Here is a 27,870-nt window from a genome sequence, read left to right as displayed (position 1 = left end):
TACTTGAGTTATTTATTTTTACCAATTTACGTGTTTTTACATGCTGATCATATCCCCCTTAATCTCTTCTCAATAGAGAATAAATTCAGTTCCTGTAATCTTTCCTCATAGCTGAGCGCCTCCATGCCTCTTATCAGTTTGGTTGCCCTTCTCTGCACTTTATTCAGTTCCCCGATATCCTTTTTGAGAACTGGTGCCCAAAACTGAACTGCATATTCCGGATGAGGTCTTACCAATGATTTGTATAGGGGCAAAATGATCTCTCTCTCTTTCTGGAGTCTATACCTCTTAATACAAGAAAGGATTTTGCTGGCTTTGGAAACACCAGCTTGGCTTTGCATGCTATTATTTAGCTTATGCAGGGCCGATGCTCCCGCTAGGCGAACTAGACTGCTGCCTAGGATGCACTACTGCCTAGGGGGGGGCAGCCACGGTCTGCTGACTTCCCCCGTTAGCCTGGCCAGGGAACACAAGGGGTCCTACACAGTGATGGGGCACTACTGACTGCAGAGAAAGCAGCAGTTGTGCAGGACATCCATCGCGGCTGCTGCATAGGAGGTCAGCAGCAGCTCAGCCTATGAGGAGGGCATAGCGGAGGAGGCAGAGTAGGCCTGCATGAGGTCAGCGTAGGAGGCAGGCACAGCTTGGCAGGTGGAGGAGGTGGGACTCTGAATGTAGTTGCTGAATCCGCAGAGTCCACTCTCTGATCCTGTCACCTATGTGGCCCTAAGCAAGACTACCGACACCCTAGCTGCTGGAGTGTGGCCAGCGGAAGTAGCAAATGTCATGAAATCAGTGGGAGTAAACATTGCCTCATCTTTGGTATAAGGAGGAGGAATAGTGCCCCATCATTGGTGTCAGGTGAAGGAATAGTGCCCCATCATTGGTGTCAATGGGAGGAATAGTGCCCTATCATTGGTGTCAAGGGGGGGAATAGTGCCCTATAATTGGTGTCAATGGGGGGACTAGTGCCCCATCATTGACGTCAATGTTATAAATTAAAAAAATGAAATGGGAGGAATAGTGTCCCATCATTAATGTCAGTGGGAGGAATAGTGTCCCATCATTGGTGTCAGGTGGAGGAATAGTGCCCCATCATTGGGGTCAGTGGGAGAAATAGTGTCCCATTATTGGTGTCAGTGGAAGGAATAGTGCCCCAAGGGTCGGATAAAGTCTAGAAAAGGGCCGCATCCAGGCCCCCCAGGCCACAGTTTGGAGACCACCGCCCTAGACCATTTAGAGTAAGAATCAATAACCACTACTGTCTGAATACGATTTTTTGCCAGTTTTCTATCTATTTACAAACAGATTTTTCCAAACCTGTAGACTTTACCTTACACATTAGCCGTGTGTGGGGAACTGTGTCAAACACTTTTGCAAAATCCAAGTAAACCACGTCCACAGCCACCCCTCTGGTTTTACTTCCCTCCTCATAAAAAGAAATCAGATTTATCTGACAACTTCTGTCTTTCATTCATCCATGCTGACTTTTGGTTAATATGAAACACTCCTTGTAGACACAAATTCGAGGTTTTTACTTTTATTTCCAGCATTGTGGTTTGGTTTAGTTTAGTTTTCTTCTGGTTGGGGTTTTTCTTGTCTATGTAAAGAATGATTAAAGTGTTCTGAATGTCATTTAATCTTTTTACTACTTGTGTACACTGCACTTACATGTACTATCGTGAACCTTTTTGCTGTAATTCAATGCTGTATTGAATCTTTTTTGTTTAAAATGCTGTACTGTTGTGTTTACTATGTTACCTTTTCTTCTTGAAACTTAATAAAATGACCCTTTAAAAAAAATTATTTTTTTTTCCTAGCAAAAATTCATCTATTTGGTCTTTTTGATTGCAGCCAAAAAGTTATACTTCAAACATAAAAACAAGGCTAAGCGCCTCAATTATACACAAAAACTTAGGAACTAGGGTGTAGAAAAATGGCAGCAGGTGCTCTGGACTGATGAGTCCAAATTTGAAATATTTGGCTGTAGCAAAAGGGAGTTAGTTCACCGAAGGGCTGGAGAGCGGTACAATAATAAGTGTCTGCAGGCAACAGTAAAGCATGGTGAATGTTCCTTGCAAGTTTGAGATTGCATTTCTGAAAATGGAGTTGGAGATTTGGTGACCCCAATGCTGAGAAACACAGGAAGACACTTATCCATCATGCCATACCATCAGGAAGGCATGTGATTGGCCCCACATTTATTCTGCAGAAGGACAACAACCTAAAAAAGAACAGCCAATGTCATTAAGAACTATCTTCAGCATAAAGAAGAACAAGGAGTCCTGAAGTGATGGTTTGGCCCCCCACAGTGCCCTGATCTCAACATCATCAAGTCTGTCTGGCATTACATAAAGAGACAGATATACTGTAATCTTCTGTGCTCGAGTGCTGTATTAAAGAGACAGCTGTTATGTTGACTTCTAGGATCTTGCTGCCCTCTCAGGATGATGGGTATGCATATCAACTGAAAGCATAGAAAACAAGAGAAGGGCGCACGATCTAGTGCAATATCACAAGTCATTTTATTAAATTAAAAACATGCCATACATTATACTCACAGACATATGCTAAAGGTAAGAATAGGAAAGGTTTCTTTCTGCAATCTGGAGACCTCCAGAAAAGAAGTGTTATTCAGTAAGGTGTCCGCAGTGATAGGGCTAAGGCTGTATCACTATTACTAGCCCTAGCCCTATCACTACGAACTCCTTCGAGTCCTCCTGCTGTACTGAATAACACTTCTTTTCTGGAGGTCTCCGGATTAAAGAAAGAAACCTTTCCTATTCTTACCTTTAGCATATGTTTGTGAGTATAATGTATGGCATGTTTTTAATTTAATAAAATGACTTGTGATATTACATAAAGACACAGAATGATTTGAGGAAGCCTACATCCACAGAAGATCTCTGGTTAGTTCTCCAAGATGTTTAGAACAACTGACCTGCCGAGTTCTTTCAGAAATTGTGTGCAAATGTACCTAGAAGAATTGATGCTGTTTTAAAGGCAAAGGGTGGTCACATCAAATATTGCTTTTATTTGGATTTTTCTTCTATTCATTTACTTTCTGTTTTGTTAATTGATAAAAATAAACTTTTAAGACCGCATTCACACTGAAGCGGCAGGACTCCTGCACGACTTCGGGGGCGACCTGTGAAGTCCCGTGCACCGTGACTTCGGCGCGACTTGCATGGATTTCATATAATGAATGTCTATGCAAGTCGCTCCGAGGTAGCCCCGAAGTAGTACAGGACCCTTTTTCTAAGTCGGAGTGACTTGTGTCGCTCCTATTAGAACGGGTCCTGAAGCAGTCAATGGACCGCGACGGACCGCGACTTGTCAGGCTGACAAGTCGCCTGACAAGTTGCGGTAGTGTGAATGGAGCCTAACACTTCTATTTCTGAAAGCATTCTTAATTTTCAGCATTTCTCATACCTGCCTAAAGCCCCGTACACACGTACCGATCGTCGGCCGAACGATCGGCCGTCTTTTGTCCAGGGCTGTCGTGTCTGTTGAAAACTGCAAAAGACTGCACACGAATTTTGACGGCCAACAACAGCCGACTGCAGAAGTGATGTCATGTGATGGATAACTTTCCGAGTGTTTTTTCTTTTCTGAGCATGCCCAGTCTTGCAAATCTGCTGATTGTCGGCCGAATTCTGTACTGACTGGCGAACAATCGGCCGTTCTGGTGTTGGCCAACAAAAATTTTAATGTCTACACGACAGATTCTTTTCGGCCGAAAGTGCGCTGTCGGCTGTCGGAAGCTTCATACTAACAAGCCTACAATCGGCGGATCGGTCGTCGGCCGAATATTTACAGCTGACAATCGGTACATGTGTACGGGGCTTTAAACACAGTACTGTGTATATGATCACATGTGTGCCTTGGTGAAAGCATACAGTATGCTATACTGTATATATTTTTCTATTTTAAACCTAACTAAAATAAAAAAGTAGCAAGCCATATCAAAACATCAAATAATAATAACTGCAAGGGGGACTTGCCATCCTCTTGCATCAGTGTGAAGAACTGAGCCCCCACTAGAGGAAGCTTATAGCTGTATAGTGATGCCAAATGTACTCTGCCTGTGACAGGAGCGGTACAGGAGGCATCGGCTCTGCTTTTTCCTGCAGCTGCATGCTTCCTCTTACACTGGCTCCTGTCACACTAAAGCTTGGGGATGGTGGGTCAGGAACCAGCCATAAATACCCACCAGCAGTACCCATTAGCAGTACCCACTAGCAGAACCCGCCAGCAGTACCAGCCAGCAGTACCCACCAGCAATGCCAGCCTGCTGTACCCATCAGCATTACCAGCAGTACCCGACAGCAGTACCAGTCAGCAGTAACCACCAGCATTACCAGCCAACAATACCCACAAGCAGTATCAGCAGCAGAGGGAACGTGATGGATGCCCGGGACCCGCTGCCTCTGAACACCCAGCTTTGACTACTCTATCACCAACAGGCAAAACCAGAATACTGAACGGGACTACCCCCTACTGGTGCATATTAGTTACTACAATCATTGGAAGACCAGAAACCACCGGGACTCACCCCCTACTGGTGCGACTAAGCAATCATACTTTTTAGGCAGCATCCTTCTCAATTCCTGTGTGATAAACTTAGGAGATCAGACGCAAGGTTCCAGGAACAGACATATATGTTACAAATATGGTGGACAATTTTTCCTTGACAAAGGCAGTGTATTGTATATATGCCGAAACGCGTAGGAAACCCAAGATATCCTCTCTCAACAGATTCCATGCTGTATGCACAAGCAAGGACTGACAGAGAGATATTTTTTTGTCACCGAATCACCTTGTCACTTCTTCTTATCTAATTTCACTATCACTTATGGATCTATAACCCGTACACACAACCAAGTATTGTTATTTACCACTTATGCATTTTTTTCAAATAAATTGCAAATATTTAATTCTATTTGTTTTACTGAGCCCATAAAATCCCACCCCCTTGGTTTGAGGCACCAAACCTTGTTAAAAAACACTCTGGCAGCTTTCCATATCTACCCCAAAGTCTACAAACACAGAGAAAAATGGCTGCTGTGAACCCAAACTTAGATAGGGAGGGGGTTGACATAACAAAACACTCATTACTGGCCCATCCAAGCCACCAGACCACAATTCAATGCCCAGGAAGGGCATTATTGGTAATTGTGTAAAAATATATAATCAGTACATATGTAAAATCAGCGCTAAGAAATACACAGATAATAGTAAATCAAAGTGATATGGTAATGGTGCACAAAATCAATGCAAGTAGGTGAAAAAATAAATCATAAAATAATCCATAAATACGCAGATATATCAATATAATAAAATTATAGTGACTAGTGCTCCAAAGATATCATTTCAAAATGTGGATAGGAAAGTGCTAATTTAAACAATCATGTGAGAATCCATTCATAATATGATAAATGGTTAAAAGATTCATTATAGTTCATACAAAGGAATGGTAATCATTAAAATAAAGTTCAATGCAGGAAGTCCATGTGATTGTGCAGAGGAAACACATATATATTCGGTGGTAATCCAAAACCATGATGTCAAGCAATCACACAGTGTCACTGATGTGAACCACTCCAAAACAGAGAATCCAACACTGAGTGCAGTGGCTGCTCACCTCAATAATGGCAAAATAGAGCGCTTCAGCATATGTAAAGGGATCCTCTGTCACGTTCCAATAATGAAACTGGCTCCACTAGCATTGACTATGCACATCTCCTTCACTCATGCAAAAATAAGATGAAAGAGTACAGTATGAAGAGATGCACAGAGAAGTGGACCGCTTGGTCCCCGCACTCAGCGGCGTGTTATTTTCCGAACTTCCAGTCACGGCCGTAGAACGGAAGTGAAGTCACCCGGCTCCCCCCTGACGCGTTGCGTCACTACAAAACGTGACTTTATCAAGGATAAACGTGACTTTATCACTTTTACATGAGTGAAGGAGATGTGCAAAGCCAATGCTAGTGGAGCCAGTGTCATATATTTTACATTATTTTAAATAATATTTTTTACAATTTGTTATTTTTTTTACGGGACAGGTAAGCTAGCAGCTTCCATGGTGGGCCCTGTGTCTGTGTCTCTCCCTGCAGCAGCTGAAAGCAGGCGGGAAAGAAATCGGTTTTTATCTGCTGCAGAGAGCCGCACAGGGCATCCTGTAATCTGACTGCACTGATTCCCGCTGCTGTTGGGGCCCCCCCCTGCATGCTGGGCCCCCTACAGGAGGACTGGTGGTCCCCCCCCCTATCGGCAGGCCCTGAGTCCATGGCTCATGTACTGTATCTATCAGTCATTACAGATAATTTTGCCTTTATTGAGGTGAGCAGCCACTGCACTCAGTGTTGAAATCTCTGTTTTGGAGTGGTTCACATCGGTGACAAAGAATAAAAAATTATATATCTAGTGTATAAAATATGGATAAAACATGATCATGTAAAATATTTTCAAGTGTATATAAAAATATATTAGACAATAATTCATCAATAAAAATCGATGTTGACAGCCAAAAAAGTGCAAAGTGCAAAAAAGTGTCTGGAAAGTCCTCAACGTACTAATCCCAGTGATGATATTCACCAAACCATAAATAATTAAGAAAATAAAAACAATAGGTTTATATAGCAGTCTTTGTGAAAAGTGCAGATAACCAAAATCTTCAGTAAGTGCTCAGGCCACTTAAAGGTGGCTGGTGCTTCCCCAGAAAAGTGAGTGACCGGAGTGTCACAGATCAAATATCAGCCGTGCCCCCCCTTGTGAGTGGGTGCTCACCTCAAATAAGATTTAACCAGGCATCTGTGACACTGCGGTCACTCACTTTCCTGGGGAAGCACCAGCCACCTTTAAGTGGCCTGAGCACTTACTGAAGATTTTGGGGAAGAAGAATTCTAATATATTGATATATCTGCGTATTTATGGATTATTTTATGATTTATTTTTTCATCTACTTGCATTGATTTTATGCACCATTACCATATCACTTTGATTTACTATTATCTGTGTATTTCTTAGCGCTGATTTTACATATATATTGATTATATATTTTTACACTATATTATTGCAAGTGGTGACACTGCATAAATTGACCGCTATTAAGTCTTATTGCACAGTTTTTTACACCTGTCATCCACTCTCCTAGTGGTTAGCGCATTGGTTCACCAATTATTGGTAATTGGTTGGTATATTTTACTGAGTTGTGAATGACTTGGTTTGCCTTCAACTCAAGTTTAACCTTAACCTGAAGCTCATCCCTAGTGTTCAGTAATCCTGTAAACTAAATCTTTCCGCCTAAAAGCAACAAAACATTGGAAACTAGGCTATGCTAAGCTTTCCAGCAAATGTAAATATATAAAACAAGCCAGGTATTACCATACAGTATATGTAAAATCATCCTACAAGTTAAGGCAATTTTTCATTTTATGTTTAGTGGTAATTGTGACTTGATGGTTTTTAATAAAGGAATAAATATAACCAGAGATCATCGACACCAATCAAGCTGCAAGTCACTGTGAAAATCCTGTGACAGTCATTGCTGTTTATTGGGTAATTGGTTTTCTGGTTTCATGTTCCCCTGGGAAAACACCATTTAGATGACATGGGTCAGAGTGCTTCTAGTTGATTTTGTTCTACCATAAAGTACATGCTCTGGCTTTTACACTTTGCCATCTGCCTGTCACTTTTCTATCTCCGCAGCATGATCTGAATTCCTCTTGCGGCCAATCAGATTGCTCCTTTGATCTGGCCCATTGAGTAACATAATCCTGTTTATCTGTTACACTTTCTGCTCTAATCTGATTAGGCCAGGTCTCATTTTTATCCAGCGGTAGATACATCTTACTGCTACAAAGGCACCAAATGTCTCTGCAGTATTCGCTCAGAGCAGCCTTATCAAAGCAGACTGGCAGGACCAGATTATAGCGCAGAGGTTAATGGAGAGACTGATAGGATCTGCCGAAGGTTATTTAGCAAAGCGCCAGTAATACAACAGCTGTTAGCTGAAAATTCTATATCTCCCTGGCACAATATGCCAACTTCACTATAGAAGGCATTCATGGCATGTAGAAGGATTAACTCTTTTAACTATATACTGTACATCCCCTAACTCAGAAGACTGGGATATCAATTCTCAGTTAATCACTATTACCATCCACAATATAATTTATTCAGGGAATTAGTATACCTTCACATCAAATTGTATCACTTGAATTAAACAGTATCTTACTTTACATGATTCTGGTATCTCAGCACAGATTCCAAACAGTTTTGTACTTAGTGATGTATAGTGGTGTAGTATGTATAGTTGGTGATGGAACTTTTATTAAAGTATGTGATACATACAGTGGGGATCGAAAGTTTGGGCACCCCAGGTAAAAATTTGTATTAATGTGCATAAAGAAGCCAAGGAAAGATGGAAAAATCTCCAAAAGGCATCAAATTACAGATTCAACATTCTTATAATATGTCAAGAAAAGTTAGATTTTATTTCCATCATTTACACTTTCAAAATAACAGAAAACAAAAAATGTGTGAAAAAGCTGAAGTTGAAGTTAAAGAGAGGATGGCTTCTACAAATGGATAATGATCCTAAACACACCTCGAAATCCACGGGGGATTACATCAAGAGGCGTAAACTGAAGGTTTTGCCATGGCCTTCACAATCTCCTGACCTCAACATAATTGAAAATCTATGGATAGACCTTAAAAGAGCAGTGCGTGACAGACAACCCAGAAATCTCAAAGAACTGGAAGACTTTTGTAAGGAAGAATGGGCAAAGATACCTCAAACAAGAATTGAAAGACTCTTGGCTGGCTACAAAAAGCGTTTACAAGCTGTGATACTTGCCAAAGGGGGCAGTACAAGATATTAACTCTGCAGGGTGCCCAAACGTTTGCAGACGCCATTTTTTTGTTTTCTGTCATTTTGAAAGTGTCAGTGATGGAAATAAAATCTAACTTTTGTTGACATATTATAAGAATATCTAATCTGTAATTTGATGCCTTTTGGAGATTTTTCCATCTTTCCTTGGCTTCTTTATGCACATTATTACAAATTTTTACCTGGGGTGCCCAAACTTTCGATCCCCACTGTAGCCTATAACAGTGATGGCGAACCTTGGCACCCCAGATGTTTTGGAACTACATTTCCAATGATGCTCAACTACACTGAAGAATGCTTAAGCATCATGGGAAATGTAGTTCCAAAACATCTGGGATGCCAAGGTTCACCATCACTGGCCTATAAGTTATCATATACAAGCTTTGATATGGTTCACTTTTCCAAATTTCCTTGCTATGGTATGGAGCGGTTAGGTTTTTATAATTATTTAGGCCTTGTTGTTGATCACACGGACCCAGCCAAAGTAATTAGTACGGTCAATGGGGTATTTCCTAAGGAATAAAAGACAGTTATAGGGAAAGGTCATCTGTAATGACTGATAGATACAGTACATGAGACAGACTCAGGGCCTGCTGATAGGGGGGGACCACCAGTCCTCCTGTAGGGGGCTCTGGCACACAGGGGGGCCCAAACAGCAGAGGGAATCAGTGCGGTCAGACGGAGGGGCAATTACAGAATGCCCTATGTGGCTCTCTGCAGCAGCTGAAAACTGATTTCTCCCCCACCGGCTTTCAGCTGCTGCAGGGAGAGACACAGGGTCCACCGCGGAGGCTGCTGGCTTACCTGTCCCATAAAAAAATAACAAATTGAAAAAAATATTATTCAAAAATGTAAAATAAAATCATTTTAAAACATTTAAACATTCTTTTTAAATTATAAAATGTTTTTTTCAAAAATGTAAAATTTAAAAAAGGGCTAATTCACACAGCTTCTTTGTTATCTTTGTGTCCCCTAAGAACGGTTTTAGTATATTTTTAGTGAAAATGTTGTTTTGATATATTCAAGGGGGGCCCTGCCAGGTAGGCTTTACGGGGCCCCGAGATTTCTATCAGCAGCCCTGCATGGACTAATGACATCTGCTGCTGTCTGTGAAAATAGAAATATATCACGATGCAACTATACCAAAAGTTGTCCGCATCTTAATATTAGATGAGTTTAAATAATTATAATCAGAGTCCTGCCAATCAAACTCTAAATAATATAACTAGGTTTTTGTGAATTGGGATATGAGCACTTACATTATTAAGTTTAATGTCACTCTTGTTTCGCCCAGAGACTTGGCCACCAGTAAGGTGGCACAGCATGGTACGGCTCTGTCTTCTTGCCGAGCTGAAATGAGAAGCCCCAGAACGACGGTTCTTCTGTTTATCTGGTAAGAGAAGAAGATTTGGAGACACACTGCCTTATGATATACTGTACTATCATGTGAGAAAGTACATACTGTACAAAGAAACATAGAAAAGTAATGTCAGAAATCGGGCAGAGTAGTCCATCAAGCTTGCCCGTTTTTTTTGTTCGTTTTTTTTTTTTTACACCCTATGGAAATGTTTTACTTTATCAACATACACAATATTACCAAAAGTATTGGGATGCCTGCCTTTACACGCACATTAACTTTAATGGCATCCCAGTATCCCAATATTGAGTTGGCCCACCCATGGCAGCTATAACAGCTTCAACTCTTCTGGGAAGGCTGTCCACAAGGTTTAGGAGTGTGTCTATGACCCATACACAGGTAAGGTTACCATGTGAATTTCCAGGGAAACTGGGGTCAGTGTGTTGCAGCAGTGCACCTTATTTGTGAGTGGATTTTATATTATTGGGAACTGGAAATGCCTAGCTCTGAGGAAGGCGGTGGGATTGCTCCAGATTCAAAAGATTTTGAACTAGGGTTTATCAACTAGTTTATAATGTCCAATGAAAAAGCTTCCCTATAAGATTTATAGGGAAGCTTTTTAATGGACAGTATAAACTAGTTGGCCCTTCTGCCCCTCCAACCCTCTGATTGCTCTATTGATTAATTTAAGCTCCTGGCCTACATTTTTACTGCTGCTGGGCAAGCACTGGCAAAAGCCTGGTAGTGAAGTACGGTACTCCTAAAGTTTCGCAGGTTAGGCAAAACATGGCCTGGGGTCAATGAGAAACCTGTGGCAATCCTTCACAATAAAAGTGCCAAATGTAGATGACATGCTATTTTCCTTAAGACATTAATGACTCAATATGGACCATAAAATACTTACCCCAGAAACAGGGACATCACTTTTGGCTCTGTGTTGCCCCAGACAGTCACCATTCCCTTGTGTGCATTGTGTACATTTCACAATGGTCACACAACTGCTTGTATCAGCTGTATTCCCAGCCATGACTGTGCATTAAAGGATGGATACGTTCAGGGCTGTCTTTAAGGCAGGGCAAAAGGGGAAGCTGCCCCGGGCCCAGTGATTGTTGTGGGGCCTAAAGCAGCTGCCCCTTGAGCCTGCACTGCCTGAGAATAGTTGATAAGTGGATTTGGGAGGGCCCAAGAAAATGTTTGCCCAGGGTCAAATCAATATTAAAGACGGCCCTGGCTACGTTAGGGCATAATGGGACCCTACAAGGAGCCTAGCCACTCAAAAAAAATAGAAAGAGAGGAGAGTGCGTTTTCAAAGAAAAAAACAGAATGGCAAGCAATGACAAGCTTCAAAAGAAAGGCACACAGAAAAAATGGTAAGTTCTGAGGTCTGCTGCAATATATGTTTTTTTTTTTTTTAACAAGGAAAGTTTAATAAAACTTAAAAAAAACTTTAACAATGGCACGATGGTCTGGATGTTATGGACAAACTAGCATGTTTTTGCACGTTGCCTTTGAGTTTCCTCATTATATAAGCTCATGGTCTAGCAGGTTCTGTACTCACCATCTTTCTTATCAGTATGAAGGGCTCTCATCCTGTACTCAGTGGTGTCTTTAAATGAGAAAAGAAACAGCACTACCTCCCCTTTCTCATTTTTGATGGGCACAATGTCCAGCAAACACCAGAAGAGATCTCCTGTCATGGAAAAAGAGACACATGAGCTATACAAATCTTTGTCAGTTTTAACAAGCTGGTATTTGAGATTTAACAAGCATTGACGAAATCAGAAAAATAAAAAGATGTCCTTAAGGCACCTAGAGGTAAAGGTTAGGTGTATGCAGGGCTTTTTTCAGCGGGAACGTGGGGGAACGCAGTTCCGGCACCTCCAACACTGACTGTATTTAATGGCAAAGGGTTCAAGGTCTATTTATGCTAGCTGCTGGGGGGGGGGGGTCTATTGTTGCTGGAGGAGATCTACTTTTGCAGGGTGGGGAGGGGTGCCTACTGTTGCTCAGGAGGTCTATTGTTGGTGGGGGAATCTACTGTTGCTAGGGGTGGGTCCTATGTTGCTAGGGGTCAGTTGTTGCTAGGAGAGGGGGTATTTTGTGATACATTGTTGCTGGGGGAGGGTTTATTTTTGGTGGCTGCTGGGAAGTCTATTGGTGCTGGCTGCAGGTAGATCTATTATTGCTGCTGGGGATCTTTTGTTGTTGGGGGTATTTAGTTCTGAGTGGTTCATTGTTGCTGAGGGGGTCTTTGTTGCTTGCTTCATGTGATCTAGTTGATTGTTTTTCTTGTCATTATTAACAAACTCCATACATATTACTTAGTACCACAATGTTACATGGTTCTGTATTCTCGAAAAGGAGCAGTACTTGGGAGGTTGGTAGGGGGTGGAACCAAGGAATGGTGCAGGAGGTGGGTAGGGGGCGGAGACAAGGGGTGACTCACAAAGGGGAGTTCCTGCACGTATTGTCTGAGAAAAAAAGCCCTGTGTGTATGTACTCACCATCTTTCTTGTAGAAGCACACCTCAGCCTGGTATTCCTGCTTCTCCTCCAGAGCTCTCTCAATGCCTTGCAAGACGGTCTCACTGGTCTCCACCCCATACAGAAAACGGCACTTGCAATTCTTCTGCATGACCTCGGTGCGGCCAAAACCTGTGAGATCACAGAAGCCATCGGAGCAGTAGACAATAGGGTAGCCATGTTGGACTTGGGCATTGGCCAGCAGAAAGTTACTGTCTGTCGGAAATGAGAAATAATGATATGAGACAACCTCTTCTTACAGAGATACTGAAATATATTTAAACAGTAGTAGCATATTGACTATACGTGGCTGAAAAACAAAAGTGTAATAATTCCCTTTAAGATCTATCTTAAAATATGGGACTTTGTCACTCAGTAAGCATTCAAACAATGGCACTACCACCCTCCTTACTAAAGAATGCCCTATTTTTAAAACTGTAACTGAGCATGTGCACAAAAATAATGGATTGTGAGATTCACTGCCAATAGCTGCACAGCATGAAGCAGATATCCTACAGAATGACCTGGACAAGATAACAGAGTGGGCAACGACATGGCAAATGAGGTTTAATGTGGAGAAGTGTAAGGTTTTGCACTTGGGGACTAAAAACATAAAAACACAATACACGTTAGGAGGGGAACCCTTGGGGGAATCAAAAATGGAGAAAGATCTGGGAGTCTTGGTAGAGGATAGACTAAGCAATAGCATGCAATGTCAAGCGGCAGCTGCCAAAGCCAGCAGAATATTAGCATGCATAAAGAAACGGATGTATTCCAGAGATAAAACTATAATCCTTCCACTTTATAAAACTCTGGTCCGACCGCATCTGGAGTATTCTGTCCAGTTCTGGTCGCCAGTCCTCAGGAGGGATGTGTTGGAGCTGGAGAGAGTCCAGAGAAGGGCAACTAAACAAATTAGGGGATTGGAGGACCTTAATTATGAAGAGCGTCTGCAATTGCTTGATTTATTCTTCCTGGAGAAGAGATGCCTGAGAGGGGACATGATTGCAATTTATAAATATCTCAATGGTGATCTCGGCATAGAAAAAAAGCTATTCAATCGGAGGGATTGCATGAGGACTCGAGGGCATACAATGCGATTAGAGGAGAAGCGTTTTAACCTCAGGCAACCTGGGGGGTTCTTTACCGTTAGGGCTACAAGATTGTGGAATTCTCTACCACAAGAGGTGGTTTCTGCGGGAAGTATGGTGGCTTTCAAAAGACTCTTAGACGTACTGTACATCTCAAGGATCAGAACATTCAGGGGTATGTGAGATGAGTACGGCCACACACACCTACACAGGTTGAACTGGATGGACTATTGTCTTTATTCAACCTCACCTACTATGTATGTAACTATGTAACTATGTACACATTTCAAAGATGGCAGAGACAGCATGGCCTCACCATATGAGAATAGATACGATATTTAAATATGATATTATCAGGGAATTAAAAATATGGTTTGTAGTGGAGTTCTTTTCAAAATCAACTCAATGCTAAAACATAGATCATTGTAAACGATAGCTAGCTTTTTCATACTACTTAGCAATCTGACATTTTTTATGTAGTAAGCATGCTATCCTAACTATTTTAAATTAACCGGTTGCCGACCGCCGCACGACTATATACTGCGGCGGTCAGCCCCGGCCAGGCAGAGTGACGTATGGATACGTCACTCGCCTGTCACTGATTTGCGAGCCAATTGCAGGTGGGCGCGCGCCCGCCGCGGCTCGTTTACAGACAAGTCAGTGCATGTGACCGGCGGACTCGATGTCCGCTAGTCACACTACGATCGCTCCTGTGAAGGGAGAAAGGCGGAGCGGCTTATGTAAACAAGCCGCCCGTCATTCTCCCTGTGTAAAAATGAAGATCAGACGGTTCTACTATGTAGAACCATTGATCTTTGTTTTTACACCAATAGCCATGTCCCTGCACAGTTAGAAGCACGCCCCTAGGACACACTTAACCCCTCCCTGTTCAATAAAGTTAACCCCTTCCCTGCCAGTGTCATTTTTGCAGTAACAGTGCATATATATAGCACTGATTACTGCAGTAATGTCACTGGTACCCCCAAAAGTGTCAAAAATGTCAGTCAAGGGTCCGATCTGTCCGCCGCAATGTCGCAGTACTGAAAAAAAAAAAAAAATCGCAGATCGCCGCCATTACGCGTTAAAAAAAAAAACACCAAAAATTACAAAAATCTTTCCCTTTGTTAGTAAACGCGATAACTTTTGCGCAAACCAATCAAAATACGCTTTTTGCGATTTTTTTTACCAAACATAGGTAGCATAAAACAAATTGGCCGAAAATTTTAAAAAAATTTTGATTTTTACATTTTTTTTTTGGGGAATTTCATATAAAAAAATGTGAAAAATATTGTTATTTTTGCAAAATTGACGCTCTTTTTTTGTTTATAGCGCATGATCAAAAAAATCGCACAGGTGATCAAATACCACCAAAAGAAAGCTCTGTTTGTGGGAAAAAAAGGACGTCAAATTAGTTTAGGTACAGCGTCGCACGACCGCGCAATTGTCCGTTAAAGTCACGCAGTAAAAAATCGCAAAAAACCCCCTGGTCTTTTAGCAGCCAAATCCTCCGCGGCTTAAGTGGTTAAGACAGAAGAAGCTTTGTGTTAGGACCTCTATGGCCATGCCGGATTCTCATGGGTCATTATAATTCTAGTTGAATTCCTGACTAGAAGAAATCCTATCTAACAACACTGAGCAGGTTGTTAGGATGCAGCATTAAAAAATCTCATGTCAAATGGAAAATCTATATATAACCTTTATGTGTTAACAGCTGAGAGGTCTCACCTGTGGCAGCTGTAAGCTATAGGTGACATCTACGATTGTTTAAGCAATTCAGTGTTGCCTGGGTGGAGGTAAGCACACTGTACATAGGGCTGACATTTGGGATACAGGTCACAGAGATGCCCCACATGAGTGAATTGCACAGGTCACTGCCCCCTGGGCAAACATGCAAGCCTTGAAGACACAACTAGACCTAGGGGAGGATGCATAGCTCTCAAATATTCTGGCTCCTTGCTCCTCAACTATTACTCTTTAAGGTTTATTATACATGTCTGTATAAATAAATATCCTTTTTAGTTACTTAAGAGTTTTATTAAGTAGGGAGCTTGTCTCCCGAAAGGCGTCAGCGGTCCAACGATAGGGACGACTACCTCCACATGTGTGGACTCATTCTATGTGATATATGTTCTTCATTTCTGTGAGTATGTTTTTGGCTTTTTAATAAAAAATATTAAAGGGGTCCAAGGGTAATGCAATAGGTGTTTGCGCCTCCTTTTTTCTCTTTCTACGCTAAACTTTTTATCCAAACTTTAAATTACTGCCATGATTTTTAGGTGCTTTTAAAGGGAAACGTAATGGTGGAAAATGCACCAGTTGTTTCAACTGCACTTGTGCACCAACCTACTACCAAATATTCCTAGTCCTTACTTGCTGTGGGCTATGACTGAATAAGTGTGTTGTCTGCTGAAACGCCATCTTCACATGTGTATTATCTTTATGTCTGCACAGGGGGAGAATAGAACATTGCTAAAGGGGGAATATGTGAGAGGAGAGAGACAGGAGGGTATAAAGCTGGTGTGTGTAGAAACCAGTGGCGGCTGGTGCTCAAAATTTTTTTTTGGGGGGGGGGGGGGCGCAAACAGAAAAATGTAATAGGCATTACTTTGCGGCAAAAAAACGCTGTAAAAAATTGCGTGACTTTGAGGTCACAAAAGTGTGAAAGGGGCCTTCAGTAATTAAGGTACAGAGATGTACAGAGACTAGTGTGCTCCCTTTCAATGCACAGAGACCAGCGTGCCCCCTTTCAATGCACAGAGACCAGCGTGCCCCCTTTCAATGCACAGAGACCAGCGTGCCCCCTTTCAATGCACAGAAACCAGCGTGCCACCTTTCAATGCACAGAGACCAGCGTGCCCCCTTTCAATGCACAGAGACCAGCGTGCCCCCTTTCAATGCAGTGATGCCAGCGTGCCCCCTTTCAATGCAGTGATGTCAGCGTGCCCCCTTTCAATGCAGAGATGCCATCATGCCCCTTTCAATGCAGAGATGCCATCATGCCCCCTTTCAATGCGCAATGACCACCGTGCCCCCTTTCAATGCAGTGATGTCAGCGTGCCCCCTTTCAATGCAGAGATGCCAGCGTGCCACCTTTCAATGCAGAGATGCCATCATGCCCCCTTTCAATGCAGAGATGCCATCATGCCTCTTTCAATGCAGAGATGCCACCAAGCCCCCTTTCAATGTAGAGATGCCAGCATGCCCCCTTTCAATGCAGAGATGCCAGCATGCCCCATTTCAATGCAGAGATGCCAGCATGCCCCCTTTCAATGCAGAGATGCCAGCATGCCCCCTTTCAATGCAGAGATGCCAGCATGCCCCCTGTCAACGCAGAGGTGCCATCATGCCCTCTGTCAATGCAGAGGTGCCACCATGCCCCCTTTCAATGCAGAGATGCCACCATGCCCCCTTTCAATGCAGAGTGAGCAGCGTAAGTGTGTCCCCACCCCGAGACCAGTGCACTTACCTCACACCCTGCTCTGTGTCTGTCTCCTGTCTTCTGCCTGGGCAGCAGCGGCGGCTCTTGGCTTCTATTTCCGTTCCCCGGCGTGGCGGCTTCTCTTCAGTCCTCCCGGCTCCGCCTCCTCCCCAGCCAATGACATGGGGTTTGCCTTTCGGGCAATCAGGAAGCGCGTATCGCCACCGCTTCCTGATTTGCCAGGAGGAGGATCTGTGTGACAATAGCGAATTTTCATTCGCTATGGTCACCCTGGGGTCTACCCTTTCCTGAAGCCTATTAGAGCCTCTGGCTCTAATCGGGTGATGGGAAAAAAAAAAAAAAAAAGCCCCATTGAACTCCATGAGTCCGGCGCCCCGCATGTAGATTAGGGGGCCGGACGCCCCTGCGCCCCCAACACACCGGCCGCCACTGGTAGAAACCCTCTAGTACTGTTGCAAAGGACAACTGAGAATGGGTAGCTGTGGTTATAAAGCTTAATGTGGGCAATAAGGCTCCAGTGCTTGACAGAAAACAAGGAGTATTCTCTGTTATATGGGTATAATTTGGGGTATTTTATTGAGACACTGTATTTTTTCATTGTTGTAGGTCATTAAACAAAAGTTTATAAACAGGAGAATTTTTTTATTTTTTTGCCGGTCTCTGTTTTTATCTCCATATATCTCAACATTTTATTTGCATCTGTAGCAGCTGATTGCCATTGGGTTCAGCATAATTTTTATTTGCTGTTCGTTTGCCCTTGTTTCTATTTAGCGAGATTCATTTTTAATATGCCCATATCCTGCTGAGTATCTATTTTAATGTTGCTTACCTTTAAGAAAGTTGCAGAACATTAGTTGGGAGGGGAGGTGGAGGGGAGGGGGAGAGAGGTGGTGGGTCACGTGAGCGGCGAGTGGGGCTCTGAAAACTTGTACAGAACTACTTATTTTTATAAAACACAGACACAGGGGCACACAGGATTATTAAACAGACTGTAGACATGATATGAAACTTTAAATGAAACTACAGCAGCAGGAGGGGAGGGGAGGGTGCGGGCACTGACACAGGAGCAGACCGGGAGGGGGGGGGAGAGGAGGACAGGAGGGCTGCAGATGACGGAGGCACGTAAACTGACCATGGTGTCAGGGCTCAGCAGCCATGGTATACCGTAGTCAGTTTACAGAGGGGAGGACATAGTCAGGCAGGATCAGCCAGGTATTTTAGGTGATAGAAGGGGCCACATTACACAACACAAGCACTGTGCTGTATAACATGCTTTAAGGGAAAAGGATCCGTTTTTTTTTTTTTTTTAGGTTAACAAATGCTTTAAAAATAAATGCTGCTGTTTGCTCTTTATAAATAAATACTCAAAATAAGTATAATGACTAAGCCCCTCCAATTCATGACATTGTTGAAAAAGAACAGAGCATGGGTGACCTTAAAATGATGCCCCCCCTGAAAAGAGTTCTGCGGACGCCCATGGTGGGGTTTGAACGCTGTTTGGGGGCTGCACATTTTTTAGAGTGTTTGGCGAATGTCGATTGTGCCGAACTTGCTTGGTTTCACATCACTATTGATGCGTTTCTTCAATAGGGCCCAAACTAGTAGATCAGCGTAAAATGAATTTTTCAGTACTGGCCAGCTACTGGTAATTATAGTGTAACTGTTCTGGCAGATATTCTGATGACAGTCTAACAGCTGCAAACATGTTATCCCAGAATCAAAAATCTCCCTTGTGATTAACAATTAATAAAGCTCATTTACCAGAACACTTATAGTTAGATTAGTAAAACATAACTCAATAAATTCACGCAATTATACCCTTAGGTTGTAATTGTATAAACAGAGCCCAGCAGATGATTAGCATATCGAGATAGTAAACCTATTAAAAGACTACATAAAGTGACTCGGTTGTCTTACCGTAAGTGTTACATAGTTACATAGTTAGTCAGGTTGAAAAAAGTCCCATCTGGCTCAACCAAGAAGAAACAAAAAACAGTAAAGAAATCCCAACCATACCATCCCATAAACACAATCCTATACCCGCAGTTGATCCAGAGGAAGGCGATTCCTAAATTCCAACTTTCCTGCTGCCTTAAAGGCTAATGCCACCCTTTGCACCATGTTACATTACATATTTAGGGTGCCAAGTAGAATTCCCCCCCACCCCAAAACATCCCCCCACCACGTTTCCATGATAGCGGCAGTTGGACTTCAGTGGAATGCAAGTACGTAGATACCACCCTCCAGCTCTCCAAATAAAAGTGCACACCTTGGTAAGGACTGGAAGCTGGAGGAAGAATCTGCAGGAGCCTGGCATTGCACAGCAATAAGTGTGTTGCTGTTTCTTTCGATATTTTAGAGTCATTACCATTTATTTGTTATATTTTTTCTTCTATGTTTTCGTCAGTCACTTTTATGGCTATTTTTATGGTTTATGGCTATTTTCACCTTTCACTGCCCCCACCCCCCTCTCACTGTACTCCATTTATGTCACCGATTCAGTTTTGTTTTTTATCCTATGTGCTGTACAATCCTTGTGATTGCCACTTTTTGCACCCTGCTGCTGGCCTTGGTTTTGACGAGCTGCCAATGTTTACCTGTCTCCCTGGTGATGGTTACCATGCCAATGTCTACTGTTCCAGACTATGTAGTCTTTGACTGTAATGAGAAGCGGAAAAGATTACAAAAGATACTTCCGGTTTCTGAAGTGCATTGAGCATGATCAACAGCGATAAATTTAGTTAACATGTTGTAAAACCTACAACCACGCTCCATGCCGGGATTTCTACCCACATATATAATCTTGTTAGAGCTTACCGCCATGTTTTTCTTATGTAGCAGGTTTTCTAGGCCTTGAACCTAAGGTGGGTCTGCCATTGTTACCGGTAACACTCTCAGCCCATTTGAGCTGTGAACACAGGTGTGAGAACTAAGACAAGAACCAGTCTGGCATCTTTGGTTTGTTTGTTTTATTGTAGTTAGGGGATGGGATAAGGGAATGAGTGGGATACTCCTCTGGCTCAACTAGGTACACTTTTGCACGACTGCGCAATTGTCAGTTAAATTAACTCAGCGCCATATAGCAAAAAATGGCCTGGTCATTAAGGGGGGGTATATCTTTCGGAGCTGAAGTGGTTAATGTGGAATGTATGTTCATTGCTAAAGGATATTCTTCAGACAAGGTGAACAAAAGACAATTTAGAATAGAAGAATATGAAACTATAAATAAATAGAAGCTGCATGGTGTGATATTTGGGGGTGACTGATAGCTCCAAGGGATCACGTGCACAAGCCAGGTAAACTTAAACAAGAAGTGGTTAATTTTCTTCCACAACAGAAATAAAGCTTCTAGCAGCAAACAGTTCAGAAAACAGGTATAACTTAAAAGTCCACTTAACTCCAGCATAAATGGTAAATTATAATACGATACCGGCTTTTGGCAGGGGCATTTACCCCAGGTATGCAGTCCCAAGCAGCCGCCTGTCTCCAGCCACCATGTAGCACACAAACACACTTGTTTGTAGCAGTTCAGTCTCCCAGGTGTATCTCCAGCTCCTACTCTCCCACCCCCACTGACACTACTTCCTGTCTTTAAGGGCTCTTTCACAAAGGCAGACCGTTCAGATCCGCCTGTCTGTTTTTTTGGCGGTTCTGAACGGTCCCCCCCATGCATTCCTATGGGGCATCGGATGGCAGCGGAGACATGTCTGCTGACATTCGATCCGATCTGATCCGTCAAATCTGGAAGGATGGAAACCCTATTTTCCATCCGTCCAGCGGATCGAATCGGGTGAAAACGGGCTGACGGTCCGTTCCCATTCGATTTCCCCCATAGAGATTGATGGGGAACTGACAGCTGTGTCTTCGCACACAGAGCGGAGACACAGCTGTCATCCTCCTGCTCAGCGGGGGATCGGCGGCTTGATCCCCCGCTGAGAAAAACGGAATCCGTCCGACGGACGGATAGTGTGAAAGGAGCTTAACAGCTGTTCTCTCTGGGAGAGGGCTTAACCCTTCCCTTCCTGAGATCCCATACTTCCCTTACAGGGACCACAGTCCAAATATTGGTGCAATGTAACATCCATCCAGGACCCAACCTCTATGACCTCCACAATGGCACACTAGAGTATCATCACTCTCACTTATCCACATTAACCACTTTACCACTAGAGGATTTTGCTGTCTTACGTCTGGGCCACTTTTTGCGATTCGGCGCTGTGCGACTTTAACTGACAATTGCGCGGTCGTGCGACGCCATACCCAAACAAAATTTACGTTCTTTTTTTCCCACAAACAGAGCTTTCTTTTGGTGGTATTTGATCACCTGTGCGATTTTTATTTTTTGCGCTATAAACAAAAAAAGAGCGTAAATTTTGAAAAAATAACAATATTTTTCACATTTTTTTATATGAAATTCCCCCCCAAAAAAATGTAAAAATCAAAATTTTTTTAAATTTTTGGCCAATTTGTTTTCTGCTACCTATGTTTGGTAAAAAAATTCACAATAAGCGTATTTTCATTGGTTTGCGCAAAAGTTATTGCGTTTACTAAACAAAGGGAAAGGTTTCTGTCATTTTTGGTGGGTTTTATTTTAACGCGTAATGGCGGCGATCTGCGATTTTTTTTGTGGGACTGCGACACTGCGGTGGACAGATCGGACCCTTGACTGACATTTTTGACACTTTTGGGGGTACCAGTGACATTACTGCAGTAATCAGTGCTATATATATGCACTGTTACTGTAAAAATGACACTGGCAGGGAAGGGGTTAATTTTATTGGAGAGGGAGGGGTTAATGTATGCCTGGTGCTTACTGACGTGTGTGGGGGGGGGGGGAGGTGACTGTGTGACACGAAAAAAAAGGACAGAAAAAGGGTTCAGCCGCTGCTCTTCCCCTGGCCCGACTCCCGCTGTGACTGAATACAGCGGGAGCGAGCCTCCGGCGGGCCGAGAAAGGGGAGTGTCTGACGACGTAGGTCTACGTCGTCAGACGATAAAGAGCCACTTTGCCGCAGTAGTACTACGGTACTCAGTGGTAAAGTGGTTAAACATCTCTTGGATTACTGGCTCACTCATTTAAGAACTTGTATATAGAGAACATATACCTCCGTCACCAGTAGCATATTTCCCTTATATATTGAAATGATCATATTATCAACATTACATTGTCCCTTACCTATGTGTCATTTATAATTCATATTAATGAGGCCATTTATGATATTTGATTTTATATATGTATTTTATCCCACGCTTTTTCATACCATATTTTTTTTTCTTCCCTATCCACAATCAAAACTCATGCACTCTAATCATTACTATCAGAAATATCTTGTGCTTATATACGTTGTTAGTATTTGTGTTTGTATACACTTTTGTTGTACATTATTATATATACCATATATAATGTACTATTTTTTACTTACTTTTAATAAAGATCTATTGTGGAAAAAAAAAAAAAAAAGATTATTTCTTAACAAGTTGTTATGGGTAAAGTTCCGCTTTAACCCTGATCTCATCCTAATTACATGATACAATGTACAAATGATGGTGCATCCACTCAATGAACAGCTGAAGACTAAAGAGCATGTGTAGCAGTGAAGTACCATCCATAGCTGTGGAAAGTGTAATTTACTGGAAATTGCTACAAGCGCTATTTTTAATGCATGTTATATAGAAACTCAGAGGTATGAATGTCACTTACAGTATAGGTCAATGATATGTTTCTTTATGTGATGATGTATTTGAACTTTGAACTTTGCATAAAAACATTGCCAAGCCTGGCTAACCCCCGCCATTAACCACTTCAGCTCCGGAAGGTTTTACCCTCTTAACCACTTAAGCCCCAGCCCTATTTCGGACACTTTTTGTTCACAAGTTAAAACCAGTATTTTTTCCTAGAAAACTACTTAGAACCCCCAAACATTATATATATTTTTTTAGCAAAGACTCTGGAGAATAAAATGGCGGTCATTGCAATATTTTTTGTCATGCGGTAATTGCACAGCGGTCTTTGAAACGCAATTTTTTTGGAAAAATTTTAAAAAATATCATATTTCACTGCATTTAAAAAATACTAAACAGTAAGGTTAGCCCATTTTTTTGTATAGTGTGAAAGATGATGTCACGCCGAGTAAATAGATACCCAACATGTTACGGTTTAAAATTGCGCCCCCCGTGGGATGGCGACAAACTACGTTCAATAGAGATCTCAATAGGCGACGCTTTAAATTTATTTAACGGTTACCAGTTTAGAGTTAGAGTGAAGCTCTTTTTTTTAAATTATTGCCCACACTCTGGCGATCGCGGCGATACCTCACATGTGTGGTTTGAACAGCGATTTCATTCACGGCTCGACTTCGGTATGCGTTTTTTTTTGTGCGCGAGCTAACGGTGATGGGGGCGGCTAAAAAAATTTTTCTTTTTTTTTTTCCTATTTATTTATTTATTTTTTTAACTTTATTACAGGTTTATAAATTAAAAAAAAAAAATCTGATCACTTTTATTGCTGTCACAAGCAATGTAAACATCCCTTGTGACACCAATATGCAGTGACAGGTACTCTTTATGGAGGGATTGAGGGTCTAAAAGACCCCAGACCCCTCCACTACACTTCCATGTATGCAAAACGCCGAAAACGGCGTTTTTGCATACAGCCGTTTTTTAAATTTGCCGCCTTTTGCAGCACAGTAACCCGGAAGTGACATCATGGACGCCGCCTCCGTGTTACGCCATCGGAGACCCAATCGAAGCCGTTTCCGGCTTTGATCGGTATTCCATCCAGCCGTTGGGACGGGAGCCCCAAGCAAAGTCACGGAAGGCGGCGGGGGGGGGGGGGGAACGTCCCCACCCCCTCACCCGGGTAACAATCGAGCGGCTCCCGAGCCGCATCGGTCGTTACCGACGGAAAGCCAACCGTCGGCTCTAAACCACGGTACCGGGATGGTGTCTCTAGCTAGAGGCATCATCCCGGTATACTACCGCAAAGTCTGCCGACGTAGATCTACGTTAGTATGCGGTAAGTGGTTAATAACCAGGCCATTTTTTGTGATACGGCACTACAGTATTTTAACTGACAATTGCACAGTCTTGGGACACTGTACCCCAATAGAGCTTTCTTTTGGTGGTATTTGATCACCTCTGCGGTTTTTAGATTTTCTCCATAGGAACCAATCAGCTTCTAGAGTTTTTGCCAAAGCTTAATTGAACAAGCTGCTAGTTACAGTAGAAGCTGATTGGCTACCATGCACAGTTGCACCAGATTTTGCAATCTTCTATTTCACTACATCAAGCCCTTTTGACTGCTGAGGCGCATAGGCCTAGGCAAACCAAATTATTAACATTATGACACCTCCCCTCCCTTGCACTTACAACCATAAAGTTGGAAAAGGGGAAATGCCACAGCTTTATTTAATTTCCTTTTCTTTTTTTTTTTTTTTTTTTTTTTTAATTTAACTTCCAACAGAACATGTAAACACTTTTTCGCAATGTCGCAGTCCCGCAAAAAAATCGCAGATCGCCGCCATTACTAGTTAAAAAAAAAATAACTTTTGTGCAAACCAATCAAAATACGTTTATTGAGATTTTTTTCACCAAAAATATGTAGCAGAAAACAAATTGGCCTTAAGTGTTAAAAAATTTTGATTTTTACAATTTTTTGGGGGGAATTTAATTTGAAAAAATGGGAAAATATTGTTATTTTTTCAACATTGTCGCTCTTTTTTTGTTTATAGCGCAAAAAGTAAAAATCGCACAGGTGATCAAATACCACCAAAAGAAAGCTCTGTTTGTGGGAAAAAAAGGACGTCAATTTCATTTGGGTACAATGTCGCACGATTGCGCAATTGTCCGTTAAAATCACGCAGTGCCGAATCACAAAATAGGCACTGGTCTTTGAGCAGCCAAATCCTCCGGGGCTTAAGTGGTTAACCTAGTTGGTGATCAAGGGGTTAAATGTAAGCCTAGGGGCGTGTTTACTAATTGTGGGAGGTTGGGCTTTTGAAATGATCACTTGTGATCCTATATAGAAGGATCACAGGCGCTCTGTGATCATTTTAGAGAGAAGAACGGTCAGCTGTGTTTACAACAGCTGACCGTTCCTTCTATCTCAGCGGGGAGCGATCGTGGGTGGCCGGCGGCAATCGCAGCCGCCGGCCCCATGCATCGGCATCCCCGCTGGTGATTGGGGACAGGAGCGTGCCGCCAGTGGCACGCGCTCGCCCCCCAGCACCAGTCGAGCAACTGACGTACCCATATGTCGGTTTGTGCTGGAGGGGCTGCCTGCCGAAGTATATATGCGGCGAGCAGTCCTTAAGTGGTTAACAAAACAATTCCAAAGTGGGCCTCTCCTTACTATAAGTGCTGGACAGACAGCTTAATTCCATGTTCCAATTAAGGGCATAGCCCATTACTGCAAACTTCAAATGCTGGCAAGGTAAAAAAAAGCTGTGACTTACCATCCACTAAGGGCGGGCAGCTCTTCACCATGCGTTCTTCCAAAAATATCCAGAATTCCCTAGGGGCATACTTAAAAAGAGCTCAGGCTCACCCATCACTTCGTGACTTCCTCCAATAAACTTTCACCACTATCCCAACATAGATCACACCTCCTGGCCATGCCCCCATCAAGGCTCTCTTTCCCTAAGGGGATCAAGAGGCCTTCATTGTGCTTCATTAGTTTGTATAGTCAATGGTTGGGGTAAAATCTTCCAATGGGCACAAGTATTCTGGGGACAACTGTCTAAGATGGGATTCACCCTCACTTTTTGGAGATTTACTCTTGCTTTTCATTGTGTCTCCAAGACAGGAAGTGAAGGGAAATCTTCCTGCAGGACACAGAGAGAAACAAATAAACGAATAGGGGTTGAAACATTTCTCCACATTATCGAAAAACCAGTGGTGGCCCATCCATTGGGGACACAGGGGCACCGCCCCCTCATCCATGCATCCGGCCCCCTAATTTACATGCAGGGCGCCGGATGCATGGATTCCAATAGGGTTTTTTTTTTTTTAAGCACCTGATTAGAGCGCTCTAATAAGCTTAAAAAAAAGGGTGGGCTCAGGGCACAGAGGACAACGCCCTGAGCCCACCCAGTTGTATGACAAAAGCGAATGAATATTCGCTATTATCACACTAATTCTCCTCCCAGCCAATCAGGAAGCAGGTCGGGAGACCCCTTTCCTGACTGGCTGAAAAGAGAAGTAATTTTACTGGCCAGGAAGAGGGAGGAGACGCATGGCCAGGGGAGGAGGTAAGAATGCTAGCCGTCCGGCCAGTCCGCCTGGGGGGGTGGTCTATTTGCTGTCCATCTGTAGTGCTGGGGGAGGAGGTGTATTTGCCTGCCGGTTGTCCGTCCTAATGGGGGAGGGATGTATTTGCCTGCCGGTTGTCCGTCCTGCTGGGGGAGGGGTGTATTTGCCTGCCGGCCATCCGTGCCGCTGGGGGGGGGGGTAGATTTGCCACCCCCCCCCCCCGAATTATCATGCACCAGCCGCCACTGTGAAAAACTATAACAAAGTTTTGGTTTTGCTGTACATACACTTTAGTCAGCTCCTACTAGGTTTGCACTGAGATAGAGGATACTGTTTTATGGTCCCAGATGTCAGATAGATTAAGATGAAATACAGACAGAGAGTTTAGATTTAGGTAAAAGTCAATCAACAAAGATCACAGAATAAATACTAACTTAAAGAGGAAGTAAACTCCCCTTGTATGTTTGTACCTATAATCAGGCTTACCTATAGGTATTGTAAATATCTCCTAAATTTGGACCGTTTATGAGATATTTACTGTATACTGCGGCGATTACGTCATTGGCGCATGCACTCTGAAGGAACAGCCACCCATCGTGATGTCATCGCGGCTCCAGGCAATCACAGTGCCGGTGCCCGCAAACCTGGAAGAAACACCAGGGAAGATGTCGGCTGCGTCAGTGGTGTGCGGGCGCCGTTGTGGGGGCTTCGTTCTAAGGTATTACATAATAAGCTAATTTGTGATGCATAGTAGCTTATTATGCCTTTGTCTTACAGGGTTTTTGTTTTTTGTTTTTTAAACTGGGTTTAAAACCTCTTTAATGTTACATTTTTAAATAAGCACCTTACATCCATGCCATAAAGAGTTAAAATCTCTTGCACCTTTCAGACATTGAGCTTGGCTTCAGATACATCAAAAGGTTAAATTAGTATCTGGTTCAAGCAAAGCCTATTGCCATGTTTCTAAAAATGCATCAAATAGCAGCACAGTAAACATGTTGTTATGGTAACTTTAATCATGAAAGCTGCAAGGTTAAGAGGGGATGCGGCTGAATCAGAAACTTCTCCTTCTCCTAATTTATACAAGAAGCTGGCTCAGTGTAGGCAGTATTACAATCCCCCTCCTCACTTGAAACACCCTAATAACATGAAGATAGAACTTTTTCTGATGGCAAACACACACATTGCTAGTGTTAGCTTTGCTTTTTACACTTCGGTAGACCACCAATCATAGGCATAACTAGAATGTTCAGGGTCCCAGTACAAAAAACCATGAAGGGCCCCCCCTGACCTCTGGTCCCAGGTCCTGCCCTCAGAGC

General features: G+C 42.8%; 1 protein-coding gene across 1 annotated transcript in view; it reads right to left on the bottom strand.

Moving 5' to 3' along the window:
- KCNH4 (potassium voltage-gated channel subfamily H member 4) overlaps positions 1-27,870 on the bottom strand; it is a 568,276-nt gene that overhangs the window by 230,569 nt on the left and 309,837 nt on the right. The window contains exons 2-4 of the mRNA XM_082271443.1: positions 12,755-12,988; positions 11,809-11,940; positions 10,153-10,283 (exon numbers count right to left, since the gene is read on the bottom strand). Coding sequence (XP_082127569.1) covers positions 10,153-10,283; positions 11,809-11,940; positions 12,755-12,988 — 497 coding nt within the window. The remainder of the gene's footprint in view (positions 1-10,152; positions 10,284-11,808; positions 11,941-12,754; positions 12,989-27,870) is intronic.

This window comes from Pelophylax lessonae, assembly GCF_965119305.1.
Source record: "Pelophylax lessonae genome assembly, chromosome: 11".
NCBI classification, from domain to species: Eukaryota; Metazoa; Chordata; class Amphibia; order Anura; family Ranidae; genus Pelophylax; species Pelophylax lessonae.
Note: the sequence above shows the minus strand (reverse complement) of the source record. Positions and strands in the feature narration are given on the sequence as shown.